This window comes from Cydia strobilella, chromosome 3, assembly GCF_947568885.1.
Source record: "Cydia strobilella chromosome 3, ilCydStro3.1, whole genome shotgun sequence".
Lineage (NCBI taxonomy): Eukaryota > Metazoa > Arthropoda > Insecta > Lepidoptera > Tortricidae > Cydia > Cydia strobilella.
Window position 1 is genome coordinate 8,794,750 of NC_086043.1, and position 25,887 is coordinate 8,820,636.

General features: G+C 36.8%; 1 protein-coding gene and 1 long non-coding RNA gene across 4 annotated transcripts in view; both read right to left on the reverse strand.

Moving 5' to 3' along the window:
* LOC134755813 (uncharacterized) overlaps positions 1 to 25,887 on the reverse strand; it is a 359,324-nt gene that overhangs the window by 168,808 nt on the left and 164,629 nt on the right. The window lies entirely within an intron of this gene.
* The window catches only part of LOC134755761 (adenylyl cyclase-associated protein 1), a 62,061-nt gene that overhangs the window by 25,951 nt on the left and 10,223 nt on the right, over positions 1 to 25,887 (reverse strand). For 2 of the 3 annotated variants that reach the window (XM_063692341.1, XM_063692339.1), the window contains exon 2: positions 920 to 1,158. In XM_063692341.1, coding sequence (XP_063548411.1) covers positions 920 to 952 — 33 coding nt within the window. In that variant the 5' untranslated portion in view covers positions 953 to 1,158. Of the gene's footprint in view, positions 1 to 919; positions 1,159 to 18,585; positions 18,746 to 25,887 lie in introns of those variants that run through there. The other variant, XM_063692340.1, reaches the window with a different exon arrangement.

Genomic DNA, 25,887 nt, shown 5'->3' on the forward strand with positions numbered 1-25,887 from the left:
AAGTAAGTTCTGAAGTTGTGTAGGTCTAATTCTGATTATGGGTTCCTTGACGTCCAACTCCTCAAATCTTGATGGCTTCAGATCCAGACCTTAAAACTTGAAATGTACCCGAAGCGCAAAAATGTTTAGTTACATGACATTTTGGCCAGACAGGAACGAGTCTTGCAGAAAGATGCATCACTCATAAAAACAATGGAAAAATAAAATTAATCTTAAAAAAAAAGTTAAACCGACTACAAAAAGGATAAAATAAAATATTATCCGGTGTTATATGCGCTAGCAACTGATACGTTTGAAGTCGGTGCCAAGCCAAATAGTTACAATACTCGTTATATACTGGTTCTTTCTTTCTTATCGAACTATAGGTACCAGGGCTGGTATTCGGTTTGACGGCATGTTGACGCTTTTAAGATTTGGCTTGGCACTGACCTCAAATATAATACGCGCATATAACACGGGATAATTTATTTTATTATATCCTTTTTGAAGTCGGTTTTACTTTTATTTAAAGATTAATTTATGTTATGAACGATAATGTATTAATTATTTTACAATGTTCATTGGAATCATTATTCCCAAAAGTTTACTCAATACTCGTATTTTTTCGTGTAGGCACATAGTAGATTTGTAATTAAATCGCTTGACGCCATTAGGCAAATATATGGATCAAAACTAAAAAACCCATTTCTTCACTACGGCCTTTAAATCTAACGTACAATAGGCAGAAGCTGCGACTTGTTCTCGTTGTTTCAACCCTTATATCTACTTGTAACAATCCTCATCTAAGATTGTTGTGTGGATATTATAGTATATCCAGGAAAGTGTCTGAGCAGAGTGAAATATATTGGATGTAAACTTCTTACGTTACGTTGGTGAAAAATCTAGAATATTCTCAGAAGCGTTTAGTGGCATTTCATACCTGTATAATGTCCTGGAACCCGCTGATACTCATATTGTCAGTAAGGATGAGCTGAGGCTCGTCCTGCTGGGCGGGGTAGGGGGCGGGCGACGCCGGGGTCGCGGGGGTGGCGGGGGGCGAGCGCGGGTGCAGCAGCGGCAGGCGTTCCAGGCGCGAGGTCACTCGCTCCAGCCGCTCGATCAAAGCCTCGAGGTCTGCTGCGGGGCTGTGGGTTGCAGCTGTTGCCTCGGGTTCACCGCCTGTTCAAAAACGAAGCCACTTCATACTTTGTCTACGCGCCACGCTACTTTATTTAACATTGCATTGGAATATTTTATCTCACAAGCCAAGCAAGCTTCCGAGGGATTAAGGAACTTTTCCTGCTCCGATTTTTTTCCGTAAGTTCCTACAATAAAATGATTTCTAAACCAAACTGAATAGATCCAAATTGAAAATATGTCATTGTAATTTTATTTTCTACATATTTGTAATATTTTACGCTTGATCAAAATTTTAATCATACCGAAATTGTTGTCACAATTTTTTTATGATTTATTTCTTAGGCAGTTTCCGTGTATCTTCTATAGTTTATTATTATATATTATACAAAAACAACACTGTATATAGTGATAGGGTGTCATTAAACATAATCAGGAATGTAAACTTCATGCTGACTACTAATGATTAAAAAGACTTATTACTTATTAGTGTTTATGGGCGTGTTCTTTTTGTCGATGAGTCAAGAGCTTTATCATCACATCGTGACTCACATCACGATCGCGTAAGTAAGATGGTACCAGCCAGTAAATATCTATTAGACTCTAAATAGACAGTGTAGATACCTATGACACAGTCAAATGTTTGTATATTTAAACACAACCCTAATACGGTAGAACCTCCAAGAATTTTTCGTTAAGTACATACAAATGTATTGTTTCCAAATGCTCATAGCCAGAAAGCTTAAAAATGATTTCATATTAATTAAATTCCTTTTTACAAAGACGGAATTCAATTTTTTTTTAATTAGGTTCCAGAGATTTTCATACAAGATAGCGTTTACCTTAGTAGGTATTTTTAAGATAATGCTGTAGTTTCCTAAAGCTTAGTTCATATAGAATTGGCACATAATTAGTTGTTGTTTAATTCTTTTTTTCATGGCGTTAAAAATAATGACAATTACAGTTCAATCACCAACCTTCAAAGTATTCATGGTGAAAATATTATTTTGGTAGCTTTATGCATTCTAAAGTTTTTGACCATAGAAATTGAGAAAAAGAGATTGATCGTAGACAAATACCTCGAAAATTCTCATCAGTCCGGGACGAAGACAGCTAGATGCTAAAAAAGTGTTTGTAGGGTCATAAAACGTTGCAAGGAGCCTCTATCCGTCAACAGGAAGATACAAACTAATCGGAGGTCTGGCACAAGTAATAAGATTTTGGAAAAAAAGTCCTAAGGTCAGTCAAACAAAATCCAGCAGTGTTTGATTACGATTTATCACGAAAATTCAAAGAATGTCGTAGTACTGTAAAGATGATTCGCCTCAGAGGTGGCTATTAAGAGCTATCGAGCAATTAAACATTCAAATTGGACCGTTAAATAGAACCGACAAGCTAAAACACGAGCTCGACTAACTATTGTACGACCGAGTTTTGACAAAATTCGAAGGTATGTAAAACGAGACGTATGTAAAACTCGATTTTAATCAACTATTTGGTTCAAAGTTTTATAGGGCCGATAGTAGAGGAAATGTACCCGAAAAATATAAGTTCGTGAAACTTGACAAGTTCGCAAAAAATATATATGATATGGCGAGGAATTTGTAGTTGCGCCCTTAAGACGAAAAGTTTTATTACATCGTCAACAATAAAGTCGGACTTTTATATTAAGGAGTGCTTAGAGAAATGAGTTTTGCCATTTATTAGAACTCCATAACGGTCCCGTGAAAATTTGGCCTGATTTAAATAGCTGCCACTACTCAAAAAAAGTTTTGGCATGGTATGCTAATAATCAGGTTGATTACATACCCCGCGAGATGAATCCTCCGAATTGTCCCCAATTTCGGTCTATCGAAAACTACTGGGAAATCATGCAAAAAAAATTAATCATGACTAGTCAAATTGTCCAGGATATCAATTCGTTGCAGTCTACATGGGACTAGGGAATGCAATACCGGGATACCAGGATCCCGAAATACCGGGATCCCGCATGCAATTTGCGGGATTAATCCCGCTCGAAATTAAGCGGGATCCCGCGGGATTTGCGGGATTGAGGAGCGAGGTGGTTCTTACGTGTTACTAAGTACAAGTAACATGTCTCCTACTGGCGAAAGTTCTTCACGGAGCCTAGATGCAACTGTGGAGGAAGGGGGAAGGGACACGGAAGAGAATTTCGCCCGAATTTGTCTATTTTTTGTTATCTTGTTAATTGAGTAATATTTATTTTAATTAAATATTCAAAAATAAACATTTCTTTATATGAACAAATACGTTTGCTTGTATGTGCATACTGTTAAGTATGTTGGAGACAGTGTGTAAAGAGTTTCCAAGTACTGGTAGTACAGCAACAGTACCTAGTAGGAAATTTACGCTGTGTGTGGTGTGTGTAAGTATTTTTTGAAGGCGGAAAATTTGCAGAGTGCTAAATGCAAGTTGTGTCAAACAATAATAAAACTGTGTGGCGTATTTTATACCAGTAATGTCTAATAATTATTCTTTAAGAATTATTTATCTCACTTGCTCGTAAAAGGTATTACCTATACACGTAGGCGATGCGGTCCGTAAAATCGTAAATTTCGACGTCGGGTTTAGTGTTTTTTTACGTCACACTTTCTAGGTGATGCAAATCCTAAATTTGGACCTAGGGCTGATGTAATGTACGCACCGAAATTAAGAAGAAGTTTTATTTTTTCCCTTTTTTTTGACAAGTGTGATGAGACTTGTGAGGAACATTTGGCGTGCCACAGTACAGGAATGACGAAATCGTGTTTTTAGCCTTCAGTTCATACTCGTTCGTACATTTTTGTTTACCGCCCATAATACACAATGTACTATTTCTAAATATTGTTTACTTTTTGTATTAAACCTTCAAATTTAGTACCAATTCGTAAAATTGTATAGTAACTTGCGGGATCCCGCAAATACCAGGATCCCGCGGGACTGAGACTGACAATCCCGCTAAATACCGGGATTGAATTACATGGGACCAACACGCCAAGAATTTCGATAAAATTGTTGTGCAGAAGATGATGAAGAAAGAAAACCATTACGTAAAAAGTTTGTAATTATTTACATAACAGTTTTTTTATTTATTTATACATACCTTATTTAAAAGCTAAATATATTACTATTTATAATTTACCATTCATAACTTTGTTACATCATTTGCTTAAAAAAATAAAAACCGGCCAAGTGCGAGTCGGACTCGCGCACGAAGGGTTTATTTATTTAATCTTTTTTGCACAATACATGAAGGTACAAATGGCGGACTTAATGCCTTAAGGCATTCTCTACCAGTCAACCAATGGGTTAAACCAGAAAGATTAAGTATGCAGTGTCTTTTAAAGTAAATGAATTTGTAAACAAGACTATACCAAGGGTTCCGTATCATTACGCAAAAAACGGTAAAAAAAATCACGTTTGTTGTATGGGAGCCCCACTTAAATATTTATTTTATTCTGTTTTTAGTATTTGTTGTTATAGCGGCAACAGAAATACATCATCTGTGATAATTTCAACTATCTAGCTATCGCGGTTCATGAGATACAGCCTGGTGACAAACGGACAGACAGACAGCGGAGTCTTAGTAATAGGGTTAAGTTTTTACCTCTTGGGTACGGAACCCTAAAAATGTCAATTTTCTAGTTCGAACCAATTCTATATGAACTATACTTTATTACTAAATGAGATTGATGTAAGTAATTACTTTTTACTTTTATTTTTACGTATAGTAAAATTCAATGTCTGGATAACAAAAGTTCGACCTATTGTTACACGAAAACAATTTACGTCAGGTTAGTACATTTTGAACTATACAGTTGCTCCCTAATTAAATCTAGTTGGTTTAAACTTCCATTAGCCAAACTATCTTTACTATACTTTGTATACCAAAGGACAGTTACAGTACTAAAGTTTAACTTTCCCACACTAAAAACAACTTTGATGTTTGTTTAATAATAAAGGAAATAAAATGTACAAAGCATAAAATATTGTTAATCACTGATCTTTCTACATTCTGCGCTGTTTCCTAAGTTTTAACTTTACAGCAGTAAATTGCAAATTTTTGAGACATTTGTAATTATAACAAAGATAATGTATGCATCAACGTTCCTTTTCATTAGGCGAGATAGGTCCCATCTCATATATTAACATAATACCTGCAATGTACAAAGTTTTAAAGAGAAGTTTTAAAATTTGTCATAGGTATTCATATATCAATGTTAATCAACATAGTATGCATTATATCTACCCCACATGTGTACAACTTCGTGTAATAAATTTTTCCTTTATAAGGCGTGTAAAAGTTTGCTTGAACACCGTGTATTTTTATGAGCACTAAGGGGTTTCGGGAACGAGGTCAACCGAACGGGAACATTATTCTCTAATATAAATATTATTATATCACATATAAATAAAGTGTATTCCTTACATGTGACCATATTGCAAAATAAAATAACAGAGTTACTATGATAGAATATAACAATGTCAAAGACAGATATCGGAAGAAAATCACGACTGTGGACCAAAATAGGAATATCGGTATCAATTTGTATTATTTCCAAAATAAACTAATAGGTATTTGCACCTAAACTAAAACATAATATAATATTGTCTTCGGTTACCGCGATAGTTACTCATGAAATAAAACTATGAAAACGGATTATATCGCGTATATTGAATTTATAATACATCCCGACGTTTCGAACTCTTTACAGCGTTCGTGGTCAACGGGTGACTGAGGAAAAATTACAAAATGCAAAAATACCCACATACTAAAATAATGAACAATCATAGACTACAAACTTTAAGGCTGGTTGTACATGCAAAATCGGTTCATAAGGCTTGTTATACACTATAATTATTTTTCAAGTAAAGATATATATATATACGCGATAAAAATAAACTATGCCGGCTCCAACCCTACACCACGGACCCGAGAAGATTTAATTCCCTCCTAAATTGTAGGAGGGTATCCCAATATGGGACCGGCAACAAACTCGGCGGGACACATCTTTTCAAAACATCAGAATGTCCAGCATCATCCAACACTACGGTCTCACAGTCTATGTCTCGCTTGCTCCTTTATCAGGTGGACTACAGGATCCCAAGCTGGTGGTAGAGAAAAGCCATCTTCCCTATTAAAGTTTGGATATTTCTTAATCTCAATGGCCTCGCGCAGCATTCTGGGTATGTAACGCTTCTCCTTGGCAAGAACCAGAGGCTTATCAAACTTGATTGAGTGATTGGCTTTATCCATGACATGCTCACAGACAGCAGACCTAGGTCGACGGTGCTTGACATCAGCTATGTGTTCCTTCACCCGAGTGGAAATGCTCCGTTTCGTCTGCCCGACATATGATAGGCCACACTCACAGTCCAGCCTGTACACTCCTGCAGTCTGTAGAGGGGTATTGCATTTTACAGGCCTCAGGAATTGTGACATCTTCTTCATTGGCTTGAAATATGTTTTTATAGAAGCACGCTTCAAGATGTGGCTGATCCTGTCCGTGACCCCCCTGACAAAAGGCAGAATGGCAGGCCTGCGCTCGACTGTGGGGATCTTAATGTGGGACCTCTGGTTGACCCGCGGTATCCTGAGCTCGTTTGCCTGGAGCGCGCGCCTGGCATGCTGGAGCTCCGCGGCCAGATGCTGGTCATCACATATCCTCTGGGCTCTCTGAAACAAAGATTTGCCTACTGTAACAAGTTGACTGGGATGGTGATGCGATTTGCCATTTAAGTACCTATCAGTATGAGTAGGTTTCCTATACACAGTGCGACCTAGGGTGTTATCAGGATTTCTTTTTACCAATACATCTAAGAAGGGGAGAGAACAGTCTTTTTCCAACTCCATAGTAAATTTTATTTTGCTATGGATGGAATTTAGGTGATCCAAGAAAGTTGAAACACTACTTTTTGGAAGTATAGTAAAAGTGTCATCTACGTATCTTTTAAATATCTTCGGTCGCACAGGAGCCAATGAGAGTGCCCTCTCCTCGAAGTCCTCCATAAAGATGTCAGCGACTACTGGAGACACCGGAGACCCCATGGCCACGCCGTCGACTTGAAGATAGAATTCACCATTCCATAGCAAGTAGCCAGATGTAAGGCAATGTTCCAACAGCTTAGCATATTCCTCTGACATGTTCTGCTCACATAACCTCTTCTTGACAATTTCAATGCAGTCTTGTACCGGTAGGCTTGTAAATAGCGACTGGACGTCAAAACTGACCATGATCTCATCATCAGTCAATGTTAGGTCTTTAATCTCACCGATGAAATGGTAAGAATCCTTTGTATGCGTGCTAGTGTTACCACGTAATGCTGAGAGGGCTCCCGCGAGGTACTGAGCCAATTTGTATGTGGGAGCATCTATCTGGCTCACTATGGGACGTAGTGGGGCACTAGGTTTGTGTATTTTTGGCAACCCATACAACTTTGGAGGCACGGGGCAGTCAGGAACTAAACTTGCAACATTCAGATCAAGGCTCTCCGAGTAATCACTAATTAGTTCTTTAGTGGTTTTCAATACTTTCATAGTCGGGTCCGTCTTTACATGTTTGTAGGTTGTAGTATCCGCTAATAATTCCCTAATTTTCTGGTTATAATCTGAAGTATTAAGTACAACCGTCGCATTTCCCTTATCCGCTCGAAGAATAGTAAGGTCTGGATCATCGCGTAACGTTTTCAACGCGGCCAATTCATCTCTAGGCAAATTTCTTTTCGGAGGCTTGGCTTTCCGTAATAATGACGAAACATCCTGCCGTATAGCCTCCAAATCTTCCTTCTTTACCTGATTTTTCACCAGACAGTCTTCTACACTAACAATAATGTCCTCAAAAGGGATCTTTCGCGGAGCCACAACATAATTAAGACCTTTTTCTAATACTGAAAACTCAGACGTCGACAATTGTTTACTGGATAGATTGACAACCGACCGATTTGACACTGACAGCGACGTTCCGTTAGCGCTATTATTCTGAAGCCCTCCGTTATCGCTGCGTCTCGTTTTGGATTTTAACTTGTCAAACTTGGCACTTTGTCGTTTCTTGCATTGTTCAAATGTAAATGCGTAACGTTTATTACCTTGTTCAACAACATCATTAAAATCGGTGCTAGTCAACACTTCCTGCAATTGACCGGTGCCTACCTTAATCTGTTGCTCAAGTCTATAAGCCGTGTAACGGTTGTTGTGGATGGTTTTGCACAGTAATCTCTCACTCGCCCGGAGGTGTCGAGATGAAAATCTTATTCCTACATGCGTGAAGATAGCTCCGAAGAAGGACATTATCGGCAGTGAACGCATACTTCGCCGGGCGAGTGAGAGATTACTGTGCAAAACCATCCACAACAACCGTTACACGGCTTATAGACTTGAGCAACAGATTAAGGTAGGCACCGGTCAATTGCAGGAAGTGTTGACTAGCACCGATTTTAATGATGTTGTTGAACAAGGTAATAAACGTTACGCATTTACATTTGAACAATGCAAGAAACGACAAAGTGCCAAGTTTGACAAGTTAAAATCGAAAACGAGACGCAGCGATAACGGAGGGCTTCAGAATAATAGCGCTAACGGAACGTCGCTGTCAGTGTCAAATCGGTCGGTTGTCAATCTATCCAGTAAACAATTGTCGACGTCTGAGTTTTCAGTATTAGAAAAAGGTCTTAATTATGTTGTGGCTCCGCGAAAGATCCCTTTTGAGGACATTATTGTTAGTGTAGAAGACTGTCTGGTGAAAAATCAGGTAAAGAAGGAAGATTTGGAGGCTATACGGCAGGATGTTTCGTCATTATTACGGAAAGCCAAGCCTCCGAAAAGAAATTTGCCTAGAGATGAATTGGCCGCGTTGAAAACGTTACGCGATGATCCAGACCTTACTATTCTTCGAGCGGATAAGGGAAATGCGACGGTTGTACTTAATACTTCAGATTATAACCAGAAAATTAGGGAATTATTAGCGGATACTACAACCTACAAACATGTAAAGACGGACCCGACTATGAAAGTATTGAAAACCACTAAAGAACTAATTAGTGATTACTCGGAGAGCCTTGATCTGAATGTTGCAAGTTTAGTTCCTGACTGCCCCGTGCCTCCAAAGTTGTATGGGTTGCCAAAAATACACAAACCTAGTGCCCCACTACGTCCCATAGTGAGCCAGATAGATGCTCCCACATACAAATTGGCTCAGTACCTCGCGGGAGCCCTCTCAGCATTACGTGGTAACACTAGCACGCATACAAAGGATTCTTACCATTTCATCGGTGAGATTAAAGACCTAACATTGACTGATGATGAGATCATGGTCAGTTTTGACGTCCAGTCGCTATTTACAAGCCTACCGGTACAAGACTGCATTGAAATTGTCAAGAAGAGGTTATGTGAGCAGAACATGTCAGAGGAATATGCTAAGCTGTTGGAACATTGCCTTACATCTGGCTACTTGCTATGGAATGGTGAATTCTATCTTCAAGTCGACGGCGTGGCCATGGGGTCTCCGGTGTCTCCAGTAGTCGCTGACATCTTTATGGAGGACTTCGAGGAGAGGGCACTCTCATTGGCTCCTGTGCGACCGAAGATATTTAAAAGATACGTAGATGACACTTTTACTATACTTCCAAAAAGTAGTGTTTCAACTTTCTTGGATCACCTAAATTCCATCCATAGCAAAATAAAATTTACTATGGAGTTGGAAAAAGACTGTTCTCTCCCCTTCTTAGATGTATTGGTAAAAAGAAATCCTGATAACACCCTAGGTCGCACTGTGTATAGGAAACCTACTCATACTGATAGGTACTTAAATGGCAAATCGCATCACCATCCCAGTCAACTTGTTACAGTAGGCAAATCTTTGTTTCAGAGAGCCCAGAGGATATGTGATGACCAGCATCTGGCCGCGGAGCTCCAGCATGCCAGGCGCGCGCTCCAGGCAAACGAGCTCAGGATACCGCGGGTCAACCAGAGGTCCCACATTAAGATCCCCACAGTCGAGCGCAGGCCTGCCATTCTGCCTTTTGTCAGGGGGGTCACGGACAGGATCAGCCACATCTTGAAGCGTGCTTCTATAAAAACATATTTCAAGCCAATGAAGAAGATGTCACAATTCCTGAGGCCTGTAAAATGCAATACCCCTCTACAGACTGCAGGAGTGTACAGGCTGGACTGTGAGTGTGGCCTATCATATGTCGGGCAGACGAAACGGAGCATTTCCACTCGGGTGAAGGAACACATAGCTGATGTCAAGCACCGTCGACCTAGGTCTGCTGTCTGTGAGCATGTCATGGATAAAGCCAATCACTCAATCAAGTTTGATAAGCCTCTGGTTCTTGCCAAGGAGAAGCGTTACATACCCAGAATGCTGCGCGAGGCCATTGAGATTAAGAAATATCCAAACTTTAATAGGGAAGATGGCTTTTCTCTACCACCAGCTTGGGATCCTGTAGTCCACCTGATAAAGGAGCAAGCGAGACATAGACTGTGAGACCGTAGTGTTGGATGATGCTGGACATTCTGATGTTTTGAAAAGATGTGTCCCGCCGAGTTTGTTGCCGGTCCCATATTGGGATACCCTCCTACAATTTAGGAGGGAATTAAATCTTCTCGGGTCCGTGGTGTAGGGTTGGAGCCGGCATAGTTTATTTTTATCGCGTATATATATATATCTTTACTTGAAAAATAATTATAGTGTATAACAAGCCTTATGAACCGATTTTGCATGTACAACCAGCCTTAAAGTTTGTAGTCTATGATTGTTCATTATTTTAGTATGTGGGTATTTTTGCATTTTGTAATTTTTCCTCAGTCACCCGTTGACCACGAACGCTGTAAAGAGTTCGAAACGTCGGGATGTATTATAAATTCAATATACGCGATATAATCCGTTTTCATAGTTTTAAAACATAATATAAAATTATATATACATACACCGTCTATAGTATGTTAACTTTCTTTTTCACGACAGAATACAGGTAGAATAATTTATCGTGACATTCGTGACCTTATGCATACAACATTTCGGTAGGTACTACACAAAATATAACATAGGTAGTATATCAATTATTAACAATGAATGTACGTAGCTACAAATATATGTATAAATTAGTGATTCTAAACATACCAATCATATCATTTAAGATTGTATTGACAGTATCCGCGACATCGTCTTCCCCGGAGATATTATTCCGTGCCTCAAATATTTCTATCAGATGTCTCATGTTTCTTGGTATACTAGGTCCTTGACCTTCCGCCATTGTTAACTCACAAAGAACTTTAACACTGGTACGCAAATTACAAAGACGCAATTACACCTGCAAAACTCGACCACTTTTACCAATATGAAGTGTAGAACTTGTAAAACTCATCTGTGAACCTGACTTTGAAACATCTGATTGGTTGCTTGCTGGCTATTATCGGCAATTCACAAGAGATAGGATTGATAAAAATATTACCAGTAATCCATTATCATGAGTTACAGAGATAACAACATGTCAAAATAAATGACATGTTTATTTTGGAAAAAAGTATTGACAAAAGTGGTCCTTATGTTTTGTATAGTATTGTTTGAACTTTCATTGGATATTTTGAACAGTAGGTACTTGTTAACGATATTCAAATATAATAAAAATACAGCTTTCATCTTTCTAATATATCCGAGAAAGTCCAAACTGAATATGAATCATTCAAACATAAAAGACCTAACGAGTAAAATAACAGAAACTGCTACGCGTGCAGAAATAATACTTAGAAAGGACTAATCTCGTAGACCTTTACAATTGAAAGGGTTTTATTTGTTAAATGTAGATAACAAAGTTACCTGTGTGCTGAGTGTGGCTTAACGGCGTGTTTAATTTATACAAGAGCCTTTGTGCCCTTAGCTTGTGCCTTACATCACACGGTACCTAGCCTTTGACCCTTTTCGACGATCCTTAATTTAATCGCCGACACTTTACAATTAGAATCAAGTTAAAATTGCTTGGTCGAGATAAAATATTTTTCACCACACCAGCTGGTAAAGGCTCTCTTGATTATATTAGATTAGGCTCTCTTGATTGTTCAAAAACGGATGAGAAAGTTGCATTTTATCCATATGTGTGGCAAAGTACATACCTATAATGTTATGTTTCAATCTTTCAACATGACACATAAACATGTAACATGGATGGATGGTAAGATCAGAATATGGGAACTCTATTTTCCTTATTGGTTTAGTTTCCTAAACGTTCAAATGTATAACATATTATGTATATAGTCATACATTATGTTATGATAACAAAAATATTTGTCAGATGCGATTATTATTTACACTTCCACAAAACGGTAATTAGTAATTAACATAATGCCAGTTAAATATATATACCTAGGACTATTTCACATTAACTCTACAGCAATAGAGCTAATGTGTTTTGAATGATATAAGCGTTAAGAAGTTAGACTACTGTTCTATAATCCTTGTCGTCTCGAATATCAAGTCTAGTCTAATGACTCACTAATGGCGGATCGCGATTGACGATTAAAATGTAAAAGAGTTCTTTCACTCATCGATTTTGTTTATTCTAATAAATTTTACACATGAAGATAAAATGACCCAGTAATGGGAACCGTAATAGTAATGTTTAATCTAGTTTATTTTGATCGTATAATAAGACTCTTATTGCTAAAAAAATTTACTTTTCAAAAACGTTCTCCAAATCATATTGTCCTCTCCTGTAGCACTGCTGCATGCATGGGCTCGAAACAAAATTGTCAGTACATTGGTAGAGCCGTGTTGCTTGCCCTAGTAATAGCCCTTTTGACATCTGGTATATTCCTACCCGTCAAATAAAAAATCGTATTTTTTTTTCTTTTAGGACAAACGGTATTTCTTGTATTTGGATTTTTGGATTTAGTTATTGGAGAACATTACATACCATATAAAATTAAAATACATTAGCATTAGCATTAAATGTTAGTGATTTTTAAACTTAAACATTATTTTTGTACAAACGCGAGAACCTCAAAAAATGGTCTGACTAGACGAAAACATATGCATTGGGGCTCGTACCTGCTAAACTAGTTTGGGAGTGTATTTGGATGATCGTACGGTTATCAGCTAGCGCATATACACTCAATAGCAATACGCTAATGTTACATTTTTATTGCTCTTTGTCGGCGTGATTAGCATAAATATCCATAATTAATATGATTACCGGGTCTAACGCGATTGAATTTCATTATTTTAACTTTTTTCCGACGTTTAATTAATTATGTGTACAAAACGCGAGAGTTTAAAGTGTTATATAAATATCCATGCCAAAATACAGCTTTCTAGTGCTAATGGTCACTGACCTGAGCCACGGAAAATATAAGGGTGTCTTGATGACTAGAACCATACAAATGATCGGACTGGAAGTGCACGCACATGGAAAGTTCAGTATTCTACTATGAATATGTAGGTATCAGGATACTGCACACGGCGGTTTGCCTGAAGCTAGCAGAAACGACCCAAATTTCACGTGTTGCATCAAACATCGTAGCATAGCGGGGGTTCATCTCTTATACTTGTTTTAATTAAGGTGTATCTAGTTACACGAAAATAACAGACTACTGTTTGGTTTCGTTTCAGTCAGCTACACTCAACTCTCAAGAGCAATGAATACGGGTCACGTTATATGAAAGAGACTATATAATTTATTCATTGCCATTTCAAATTAATCTCGGAATTAAAAGCGTGACCTCACGTTCGTACGTTGTTATACGAGCTGTTCTTAAGGGACCGGGGCCATACCTATTCATTTTAAAAGTCTCCAACTGGCAACAACATAAACTAGCTGGGAAAGCAGACCTTGCACTATACATATAATCATGACAAATTCTCAGTCAGCTGATGAGTAACGGTTAAATTTAGATTCCAGTTGAGAGGACTATTTTAAACGTAACCTCAATACATAATCTATTCCTACTAACATTGGAGATAAGAGACGATCGAATAAAATAAATCGTACATAAATTCCATGTGCCAGGGAGGGAGGAAGTGCGACATTCTTATCAACGAACAGGGAAAAAGTCGTCGCGTCGTATCCAAACGGTTAATCCAAACGGGCGCTGCCAGAAATCTCAATGTAGATAGATAATATAGCCATGTTGTGTTCGTTAAAACTCGCTATAAACACCGTCGTGGAAATTCGAGTCGCGTGATCATATTCATTTTACTAGATTAAAAGAAAAAATTACTTTCTGAAGATGAAAATACTAAACTCTTACATGTGTTCTCTTATGATAGAGTTCAAATGCGAATGCTATTATTCATCTCTCAAAGCAATAATAATATAATAGGAGAGCCACAACCCTACTGCATCAATAAATGACACCCAGTGGGTTGAATAATTTCACTGGGACAGCGACCACAAAGCGCTAAATAGTAACTGTAGCTCGACGGTAAACCGCACACCGTATAAGCCAAAGTACCTATTTAAAAGCTATGCACTATGTTAACTTTATTTTGTAGTTAAACAAAAAATCGCTGTATATTTTATTCTGAAATCTGAATGAACTTAATAGAAAAGACCTTTGTGTTAAAAGCTTAACTACGATGGAAAAGTTTAAAGAAAAGCCACACCCAATGGTTTTGTTCAGATAATTAAAAGATAAAGTAGCGCAAAGGGTCTTAATTTTGAGTAACGGTTAAGTATTATTTAGAAATTTAAAGAGAAACCAAAGATTCGTTTACTTCTCTTGCTTTTTAGCAAGCATCTATACATGCGGGATTGAGAATTAACAGATCGTAGATAACCATCTGTTGTGCCGATGTCATTGGGACTGCCGTGTACCGTGTGAGGTTGGCCATACTCGTATATGTAAGGTCGCCCCATGTTAGGTAACCCTCTCAACGTTAACTTTTTTAAGCATACGATCTGCTTCGACGGTGATTTAATTGTTACGATAATTCGTAAGCACTCTTGGTGTGGGTATTAACGACGATGACCACTATGTACTTTCAATAACTTTGCGCAAAACCTGCATGCTTTTATATTCCCGGTCTCGCCTCCCTCACACCCAGTAAGATAGATGAAGTAAATATACATATACTTATACTTCTCCTTCCATCTTTCTTATGGCGAGATTTACTCATCATCAACGTCATCCTCTCTCCCATTAAATTTCGGGGTCGGCGCGGCATTTACTTTTACTACTTGTTAAACATGGATGGGAAAATACCCATTTGCGAGTTTTGCGACCCCGAATCAAATTGCGGGTTTTGACGTACTACAAACTGGCAAAATGCTAAACTAAATATACGCACTACAATAGCGGCACATAATCTATCATAATGCTATTTTTGCAGGCATTCACTCGAAAATTAATGAAAGAAGACTATAATAATTATATGCAAACGTGGGCAACCACGTTAGCTCAATGTGGATTGGGGACTTCACACACCTGACACACCCCAATCAATGTATGTTATAAAACTTATAAATATTGTATTTCTTATTTAAAAAACACTCAAAATCTAATCTTACTAATAATAAAACCAAGGTAGATCGATTTTTCTGCCTCGTTAGTCTCTGGTTTAAAAATTAAATCGCATCATTATTTTACAATTTAGTACCCGGGGGCTACCGCAAAAACTCGGACAAACTAATTATTTTCAAAATGAACCCTAGCTTAATCGAATTGTCGTTTTCATACGCCCCTATATTGTAAATTTCATCGAAAACGCTGGAGCCGTTTTTGAGAAATTATTAAAAAATATATGCAAATGTATCTGAAAAATATGATAGATTATTTGACGTTACTGTATGTGTCACAGATTTGCGTATCAAACACGGCTTTAAAATATACTGGCAATTTGTAAACCGGCAGTCGACTAGCTAACAAGCTGCAGGCGCTAGTTCTCGAGGAGGCCGCGGTTATGGCGGCACCGCGGCAGGCTAAGGGTTGGCAAGGCCACGCAAATGAGTAAGAGCCTCTTAGCCTGCTCCATATACGTTAAAATACTGGGACAAGAGACACCTTTTAAGAAGCGCACCCTTTTGTAGGTAAACTAAATTTTTAACGACTTTTTGCGACAAAATGTTAACTCGTTAAGTAATACTTTAACAGCAGAGATTTTAATTATTTTATGAAATACCTAAAATTAAAGTTACTTTTCAACATTTAAAAGCTGTGTTACTTACAATTATATTTTTATGAAAAATAAATAATTGATGCAAAACATTTTTTATGAAACTATGAATGACTGACACTTTGTACGAGTAATTAATCAAATAATCACTTATAGAATCAGTAAGTTTTCAATGAGATTTAACATCAAAATTAAGTAACATTGAAACGTTTATGTATAGTGGTTTGTATAAATGTATGCAGATAGTACGTAAAAAACGAAGCACACTGGAACGTGAATGTTTTCAATGTTGCTTTTCAGTATTCACGTTTATATTTACGCATGAGATGGGATCCGTGCCAGGTCAGAATAAAGCATTCAAGCCGGCCCACAAATGTAACTCTAAAGCGGTCTTTAATAAATGACAGCTAGAAATAACGCCCGTTTTCAATGCCGCAGGGCGTAACAAACAACAAACAATTAAACCCTTTCTCTACTTTAAACTTAAGCTCTGACAAAAGTTGATGCGAACGATGATAGCATTCGCAATTTAATTCACTCAGTTGTGGTATTATGATGAATTAAGTATATAAAAGAAAGTTAGAAAACTCTACAAAACAGGTTATCTAGTCTAGTAACTCTTACTATTTCTATGTTATTTGATATGCTTATAAAATATTTTTACCATTTGTATTCGCTAATCGTTGCATGTTTATGCAAAAAATATTGTGCATTTAAAAAATTAGTAATACGACAAATCCGTCTGATGAAACTTAAGGCAGACCAATAAAACCAACAAGTGCCTACGCTGGTTACGGTCAAACACGCATTTAAATGACATTAAAAGAAACTAAGTGAACATTGTAACGGTATTATATTACCAATATGTACTGTATCGAAAATTTACACATCAATAGGTACACCAACAATAGCCAACAGAATGAGATCCTGTGAACTACAGAGCCGGTGGTCGCCCAACCGTATCCAGTTCGTACACTATACAATTCAATGCCAACGTTTAACACAAAAGGAAAATCACTAATTTTCCTTTAAAAGTAAAGTACCTATTCGAAACATTTTGTACTCTATTTAACATATATTATCCTTGTAATACTGTCATTTGCCTTCAAAGTATCAACCCTACAATAACTTTTTTACCTCCTTTAAAACAGCCCTTTACCACGCTAGGAAAGTTTGAAACAGTCACTTGGATGCACTTCAGTCTGTTTTAACGAAAACGCTTACTCAAGCTTAATCACAGATTACACTTCGTATCCAGACAATACTAATGACAAAGAATAGATAAATAATTAGTGCTATTTATATAATTGGTTTCCATTACGTCCAATTTACGTAGATGGTGTTTTGGCGAGGGAGTGCAATTGCAATATGATTCATCAGTAATCAACTTCATTCACATGTTCCCGACCTGAAATGATTCGATCAAGTTCTTAAAGCCCACAGTCATTGCATTATTTGAATGAGCAAAATTTATCAGAAATTACATAAGGTACTTGGGAACGTATGTCTGCAGTAAATTATATATAGATAAAGTAATTAACATAGATACTACATATTATACCTACTTACTGTAAGTACATATACTTAACAGACTTATAATGGAATAAGTAAATACTTAAATTTGCCTATTAGCAATGCCAGGGCCAGTCGGGTGGGTTATTTAATTTCAATTACAATAATATGTATTTATAGTCATGTGAATAAAAATAATAAATAATCGAATGCTCACACGAGACAAGTAGGTAATAAAATATGTCGTAAAAATATGTCATGCTCATCTTGGACAAACTCTTTACTATTCCACATGAATTATACATTGCAAAACTTAGATTAAATGATATGACAGAACTTTTCAGTGTAGGACTTGTAGTAAATTGTGCAAAGAAAACTACGGCGGTTCTTAATTTGAGTTCATAAAACTATAACTGTGCGAACACTATTACGTATAAAATTATATCAGACATCTATTATCATATGCCAGCTGTCTAAAGTAGTGATAATTCTAATCCATCACTCATAATATATGAAATCATGCACATAAATAATATCGGTGATTGGTGGTTGAAAATAGTGCCAAAGCTCGCAAACGTCACGTTACCGGCGTTACCGCCCTGAATTACCGGACCATCCCATGTCTATAACAACGAAGTCATAAACAAGAAGTAGCATTAAACCGCAGTTACACAGTTAAATAGACAGCCATTACAGCAACCGGCAGGAAAATAACAAGTGTATTTTAAACCGTATATGTTCCTTATTTATTACATTAGGCTCTGGAGGGCCGTTATATTCTACAATGATACAGAAATTAACACAATAAACGCACGTTATATTTATGACGACTAAGCTTCTTATTTCTTACCGTTTATTACAAATCCGAATAAATGGCACAGTCACAGCACAATATAAGAACACTGGTGGTTTGTTTTTCTGATATAATCACTAGCGATGCGCGTGCGACTTTGAACACTGGCTGGAGTTGGAGTGTAGTCGACTAGTCGCCGAGCGGATGCCGTGATACTCAACGGAGACCGGCTGCCCGCTGCCGGCACTTCGTCACTCCGTACTGTACTCGCTCGAAACATGCCAATGACTCATGCGGTGGTGACGTATTAGGACACGTAATAATCAGTGTAAGCCATATCGGCTGCATAAGAAATGACATTGGCTGACAATCAATAAGGCAAATACACCGTTATGAGAATACTTAATACGGCCAGAAAAAAAAAAAAAATAAACTAAATAAAGGATATTCTCCAACGCATCAGTCATCACAATAGGCGGATAATATGACTATTGACCGGTTATATTCAGGGACCGGACAACCCTTTCCGCGATAAAACCCTTTCAATGGGCGACACTTAAACACGGCTAACACATTGAAAGACTTTCCCTTTTGAACTGCAAGCCCATTCATACCCTTACCTTTGACTAACCCTTACCGAAAAGCTAACCAAAAATAAGGCTAGCTCTTAATAAGGGTTACCCTTATCTTTAAGCGCTTTTTATAAAGGTTTCCCTTTGCGTGAAAGAGACAGGATTAGTATATATCTACGGTAGTGTATGAAAAGGAAAGAAAATACGTGCCTAGTCAAAGAACGCCGCCGACGATCGCTCGAATTCGAAGTAATGTGTGCTTTATGAACAAGGTAGATGACTTAAATTAGCACGCTTATATGCTAAAAGGGAAGCCCTTTATAAGGCTAACCCTTATAAGCAATATGCAAGGTGTTGGTGAGCGGATGATAAAGGTTTTGTAAGGGTATTTGGGCTACCGATTACTCAAATGTGGTAGCTTTATATAAGGGTTTTTAAAACCAAAACAAAGGGTTTCGTCTGGCAAAGGGTATGGTGAGTTAAGCCTTATGCAATACCCTTATAAAACCCCGATAAGGGATAGCGGGCCGGTCCCTGGTTATATTTATCCGAAGGAAATAAAATAAAATAGAATATAATAATAAATAAGGTTATTTTATAATATTTATATTTGATGACTATAATGGAGCTGGCTGGAGTCTTACACTAACCGCTCACCAAGAAAAGGCAAAGCCTAACCACGACACGACCGAATCTCTACAATTTATATTAACTACTCGCAATTATTACAGAACTCAGGATCATAGTTAAATGGGCTCCTCTGCGTTTGATAAGCTGGTTCGGTAAGCTGGCTCTATAGCTCTTCTTGTAATGGATGGCATAACACTGGAGCGCTGACAAACAAGTAATCAGACGAAAAAGTCGGTAAGGGCGAGCTCATACAAGACCACTGTGTCCAGAACAACAGAGATTAGGTATTGGGTTTCTCAGTCTGTCACGTGACCACGAGTGAGTGAGTTGTGTTATTACTTATTAGAAAGTGGTCGAAACTGCTCGAAACGTAGGTGTTGGGAAGTATTTCAAATTCATTTCACGCGAGAAATATATAATCTGTTTAAATTGTTTTATTTTATGACAGCGTTTTACACAAAAATGAAACGCTAATTAAATAACTTACCATATTCGGAACGTAAAGATAATATTGAGAGTGGCAACACTGTTGTCGGTTGTCATTGCCCTTTTCTAGCATATACGACCCTCTCTCTCCCACACTCCCACCACGGGCAGTTGCTTTGACAGTTACAGCAAAAGCATATTTCCAAGTCATCGTCTCAGTTATATTTACACCAGGCAGGATTCATGAACTTTAGGTTTCGAATATGGTACTCATGTCTTATGCATATTTCACTTCCACCACTGAAGCTTAAATATAGCTCAAACGACTCCACTCTGGCCAGCCGGCCAAGGCAAGCCAGAGGAACAGAATCCTGTCCCACCCACCCTCCTTGCGGGTAACAGAACTCCCCAGGAGCACTCGGGGACGTGGGGTCGCTACTCCCCAACAGCTCGCTATAGCTACCCTGCGTTATATAATATGTAATACTATTATGAGTGTTAAATTAATTGTGTAGTACACCCTTTATTTTAACACCTGTGTGGAGAGAGGTATGTTTACTTTAAAGATTCATTGATTGTATTGTATAAGATACGTAACGTCTAAGACACATTAGCGCTTCGCATTTGACAGCAGGTGTTGTACGGCTTCTTACATTATGCGGTAACTTTGATGTCAGAAGTTTACGTTTGACAATTTAGTTACCATAAAATATATGGTGCCCAAACATCGGAGGCTCGTGGCATTTAGGTAGCATTTGATGTTTCTGACAGACTAGTGATGTGACCATGTCGTTCTGTACAAGTTTGGTGTTCTATTGCGACACGTCTCGTAATAATTAGGTACTGAATCAATGACAATGTCGTACTATTGACATTAATGTTTTTTAAATAGCGATCATACTTACCACCAAAACGATTTACGTAAGTAATAGGTATTAATTTGTTGCCTGAGAAGACACTTGAGAAATGTGTCTCATCACTAAATAGTGCCACCTAATTGCCACACGTCTCCGATGTTTGGCTGCCGTACAGCGGTTGCTTCAACTGTCAAACTCGGGGGAACAATTTTTTTTTTTAAACTACGTCTCTTGTATAATATCAATAGCTCTTTGGTTTATTAATAAAGCTTTATTAGTAAATGAACATATTTCTAATATTTATTATTAACTTCAATTCTTTAAACTGTCGGCAGTTTGTGAACAAGATTCAATTATGTTCAAAAGACATGGAGTCGGTAGCAAATAATTAAGAGTACAATTTTATTAACAACATACATGTGATGTCTTTAATAGGCAGTAATAAATTGAAGGAGGCATTCCATATGGCAAGTAGGACAGTTACAGATTAATACGTTTACATCTTCTTTAAAATATAACTAAGCAAGAAAACGTAAAACTAGGCGAAACTTATCCTTTAATGTACAATCGATAACATTTTGAGAAGGTACTCGCGATCACTTGCTCTATATAGTTTAGTTAGAGCGCAACGCGGTCGCCGATCGTCTGATAATCAAATTGAATTTACATTATAAAATAAAATTTAGATTTGCATTGTTTAAGCTAAATACAGGCCGTGACAGAGGCACGTTAAATATTATCACGCCAACTGATGGAAACCGATGTAAATTGTAAACCCGTATCCGCACTTGAGTAACGGTAAACAAGTAGTTTTATAAAGTCTAAACTGAACTGTTAGTTAGTATAGAACACGTTTTTCACATATTGGAAGCAGCCTTAATAGTAGTTTATGTGACTGCTACATAATGAAAGGCATTAAAATACGAGCGTGGGTCGTGGGTTGTGGATCACACGAGTGTTTTAATGCTACAGTTACATACACTGTTTAACTACATCAATATCATAAGTGTCAACAAAACAAAGTAATTTTATACTCACTAACATTAGTTATCAGACAAACTAAACGTCAAATGGCGGTAAAGCAATCTTTTTCGCGCACTTTACGCATCCGTTGTTTTTTTTATTTTATTCAGAGACAAACTAGAGTCGGGGGCCGATTACCAATAGTTCCATTATATCAAGTAACATGCGAGATATGTCAAAATTGTTTGCAACTGACACTTCATTTCGAATAAAGCGTCATCTCGATCTCGACTGATATTAGAATAGATGCCAAATCAAATTTCTTTGTTTCTCAGAGATGTTCTAAATTTGAATGTTATCGATACATTAAAGTGAACATTACGATGCACCCACAGATACATGTTTGTTAATATAGGCCGTTAGCTTATCGTGTCTGAATATACTTTAATTGTAGTATTACAATCGTGGTAATTACAATAAAGGTACACATAACCTCTAAATAAATATGTAGCTAAAAGCCAAAACGAAAGTAAACATACCTACCGCAGAAACACGCCATATATCCTCCAAAAGATATGTTCATCAAATTAAGAGCAAATATACCTGCGTTATTAGGTTATGTGAGCTCGTGAGAGGGCTTTTATTTTATTATTATTGGCAATGGTATAGTATAGATAGATAAAGATGCCACGGGCCACGAACAAATTTCGTTAGTAATGTCTTCCTGGGCAATAACTCGTAGTGATTATAGTAGAGCTAATATCAAGTGAACTTTTCGGCTTGGACTGAATAGAAAAAAAGTTCACCTGATATGATCTCAATTATAAGATAGATGTATCATAATATTCATAATACTACCTATTACCTACTTAAATGCACCAGCTCCCTATTTCACCACGCAGATAGCCTGCTTCAACAATTGTTTAAATTGCCTAAATTAGAAATAATTAAGAGCCAACAGGAGCTGAGCGAATTCTCAATTTTGAGATTTCAAACTGATTATCTCCGTCGCGCTGACGGGGGCGGCGCCGCCATATCCCCGTGTGTGTGGTGCACGCACACAGACGCGCACGTCATTTGCGCTCACGGACCTTATGCCTGCAAGTCGCGTCGCGGTCGCGGCCCGCTATATAGGCATATCATAGGCTATAGCTAGTTCTTACAAACTTTTTCTGTTAGCTTAGCTCGCTACCACCACTGAGCGTTTACTTATTTCCTGTTATTGTGATTTAACTTCTTGATTTTAGGTAGCTGAATTCAATATCCTTCTACAACCTGCAATCCAAATAACATTTTGACTTTTACAGGAGAGTAAAAAAACAATCATTTCTTTTCTCGTTTCCGTGCGGAAAGTATCAACTTTCGACACGCTGTGCTTTTAGTACCTACATTGTGCAACGAGGGGGGTAAGTGAGATTCTGTAAAGGAGGAGTTTACAATATTCTTACCCCCGGAGTTACACACAATGGTTTTCGTTACACTTGTAATGAAAAACTAAATTTTCAGGGAAATAATTATAAAATACGGTGACATTTCAAATATTCGTCCGCCATATTGTCATTTCTTGACAGGTTAGGCATCTAAGGCACAGACCTTCGGCATTCAGCCACGATTGAAAATTTTGTGTAAAAATATTTTAAACGGCTATTAAATTAATCCAATTAAATATTATAAACAAAAATACTAAATTATAATTGTCAGTATTTTAGAAGTAAAACTCCCTTACACACCCTTATACTTTAAACAAAGTATTTTACTTATAACTTACTTGGTTCGTACTTCGTATGAATTAGTGACATATCTAATTAAAAAAAGAAAGCTATAACTCCCGCGGGAACAATATAGGCCTTTTGTTTTCCCTTCAGTACACCTGCATGAAATAAGATCTTTTCGAGCAAGTGTGATGAAAAACAAATTTGTCGCTCTCCGGCTTCGTTGATTAGAAAAAAAGAAAGCCTCAGGTTAGATAAAATTATCATAACAAAGAAACATGTGACATGAGATATTTCTTACGTTGATGTAATTATACAGTTTTATTAATGGTCCGTTTTTTATTTATGAGTCAGATTTTGATTAAAATAGGTATGTTTGAAGAGCTCCTAATCCTGGTCGGAATGAATAAGAAACCCCAATTTGGGACAATAGTCTAGTCTACAAAACGTTCAAGGTGGTTAAAAATATAGTGTAAGCTGTTCGCATTAAAAAACCGCAAATCGATGTACAGGTTAGCCGTTTGGTACACGTATACTAGAGGTCAAAACAAAATTATCGACCCGCAGTTCCTAAAAAAAATCCCTTGGGAGGGGAGTGCTGAAACTTTTTTTGGATAAAAAATCTTTTTTTTTTTGTATAAAAAAACTTTTTTTTTAAACCTATCGTATTCTTCTCTTATCTATCATACGAAAGGGCTTTTTGAAGCGATTCTGAAAATATATCACATCATTACATTTTAGCCATTTTTCTTAAATTGAAACAAAAAGAATTTTCAAAACATACCAAGTTTGGGCTCCTCCAGATACGATATGGCTGATTTTTTTGTACAATATACCAAAAATGATACGTGATTTCCTCATATCTAACCCAAAAAAAGGAATTTTAAAAATAATTTTATTTAGTTTTTTTTTTAATTCAAAGTGACACAGTTAGGTTTAAGGATCTTTATTTTCTCATAAGAATACATAATATTCACTTACACGAGAATTAATTGTTTTTTCACGCAAAATACATTTTATCGGTGAGCGCACACTTAACCTATAACAAATAACTTAATACTGTAGGTATTAACATTATTATTATTATTATAGCCTCTTTATTCCTTAGGAAAAAAATCACATTTGGTTACATGTATATAAGTACATAATTTTACAGCTTAAAATAGTAACATTTCAACATAGGTATACAAGCGTTATTTCTAAAACAATTTAATTACAAATATGATTAAATGAATACTAATTTTTATATATTAATTAATATTAATATTTTTTTACAGAAAAAAAAAATATATATTCGATTAAATTAAATTAACAGTTAAAATGATATTTAAATCACTTAAACACTAACATTTGGGAAGTCATGGATGAATAAAATTCAAAATTTAAAATTTCATTAAAAAAAAAATACCTAATATAAATTAATTCAATCAATGAGCAAAAAATTGTTCTATAAAATTATTTAAAATTCATTTGATTTAATTTGAAATATTGAAATAACCATATACATATCACAGTTTTAAAATTAATAAATCGACAAAAAAAAAATTGTATTTTAAAAGGATTAGTTCACATTTTGTTTGTTTTTCATTATTCAATTTTTAAAATAGATAAATAATTAAAACTCATTTCACTAGTAGTTAGTAAACTTAAGATTAAAATTAAACAAGAATACTTATTACATGCAGTTTTTTGTTAGTTAAAATATTTTCTAAGGACCTCTTTGCGAGTAAAGGCCTCCTCCATACTCTTCCAGGTGTCTCTGTCTCTTGCTTTTTTTATCCAGTCTTTTCCCGCCACTCTGATAATCTCATCATTCCATCTGTCTTTCGGCTTTCCTTGCATTCTTTTATTGGGCGGGCCTGTCCATGTAGTGACTTTTCTTGTCCATTTTTCGGGGTTCATACGGGCAATATGGCCAGCCCACTTCCATTTTTGTTTCTTGCAGTATTCTAGGGCGTCTATAACATGCGTTCTTTCCCTGATATCGACGTTGCGTATTCTGTCTTTCCTTTTAATATTTAAAATACTTCTCTCTAAAGCTGCTTGACATGTTTGAATTTTGTGTTTGGTTTCGTTACCATATATCCATGTTTGGCTGCCGTAGGATAGACAAGGAAGTATGCAGGAATCTAAAACTTTTTTCTTTAGTTTTATAGGGATTTTGGATTTCAAAATTTCTTTATAGCTCCAGAATTTATT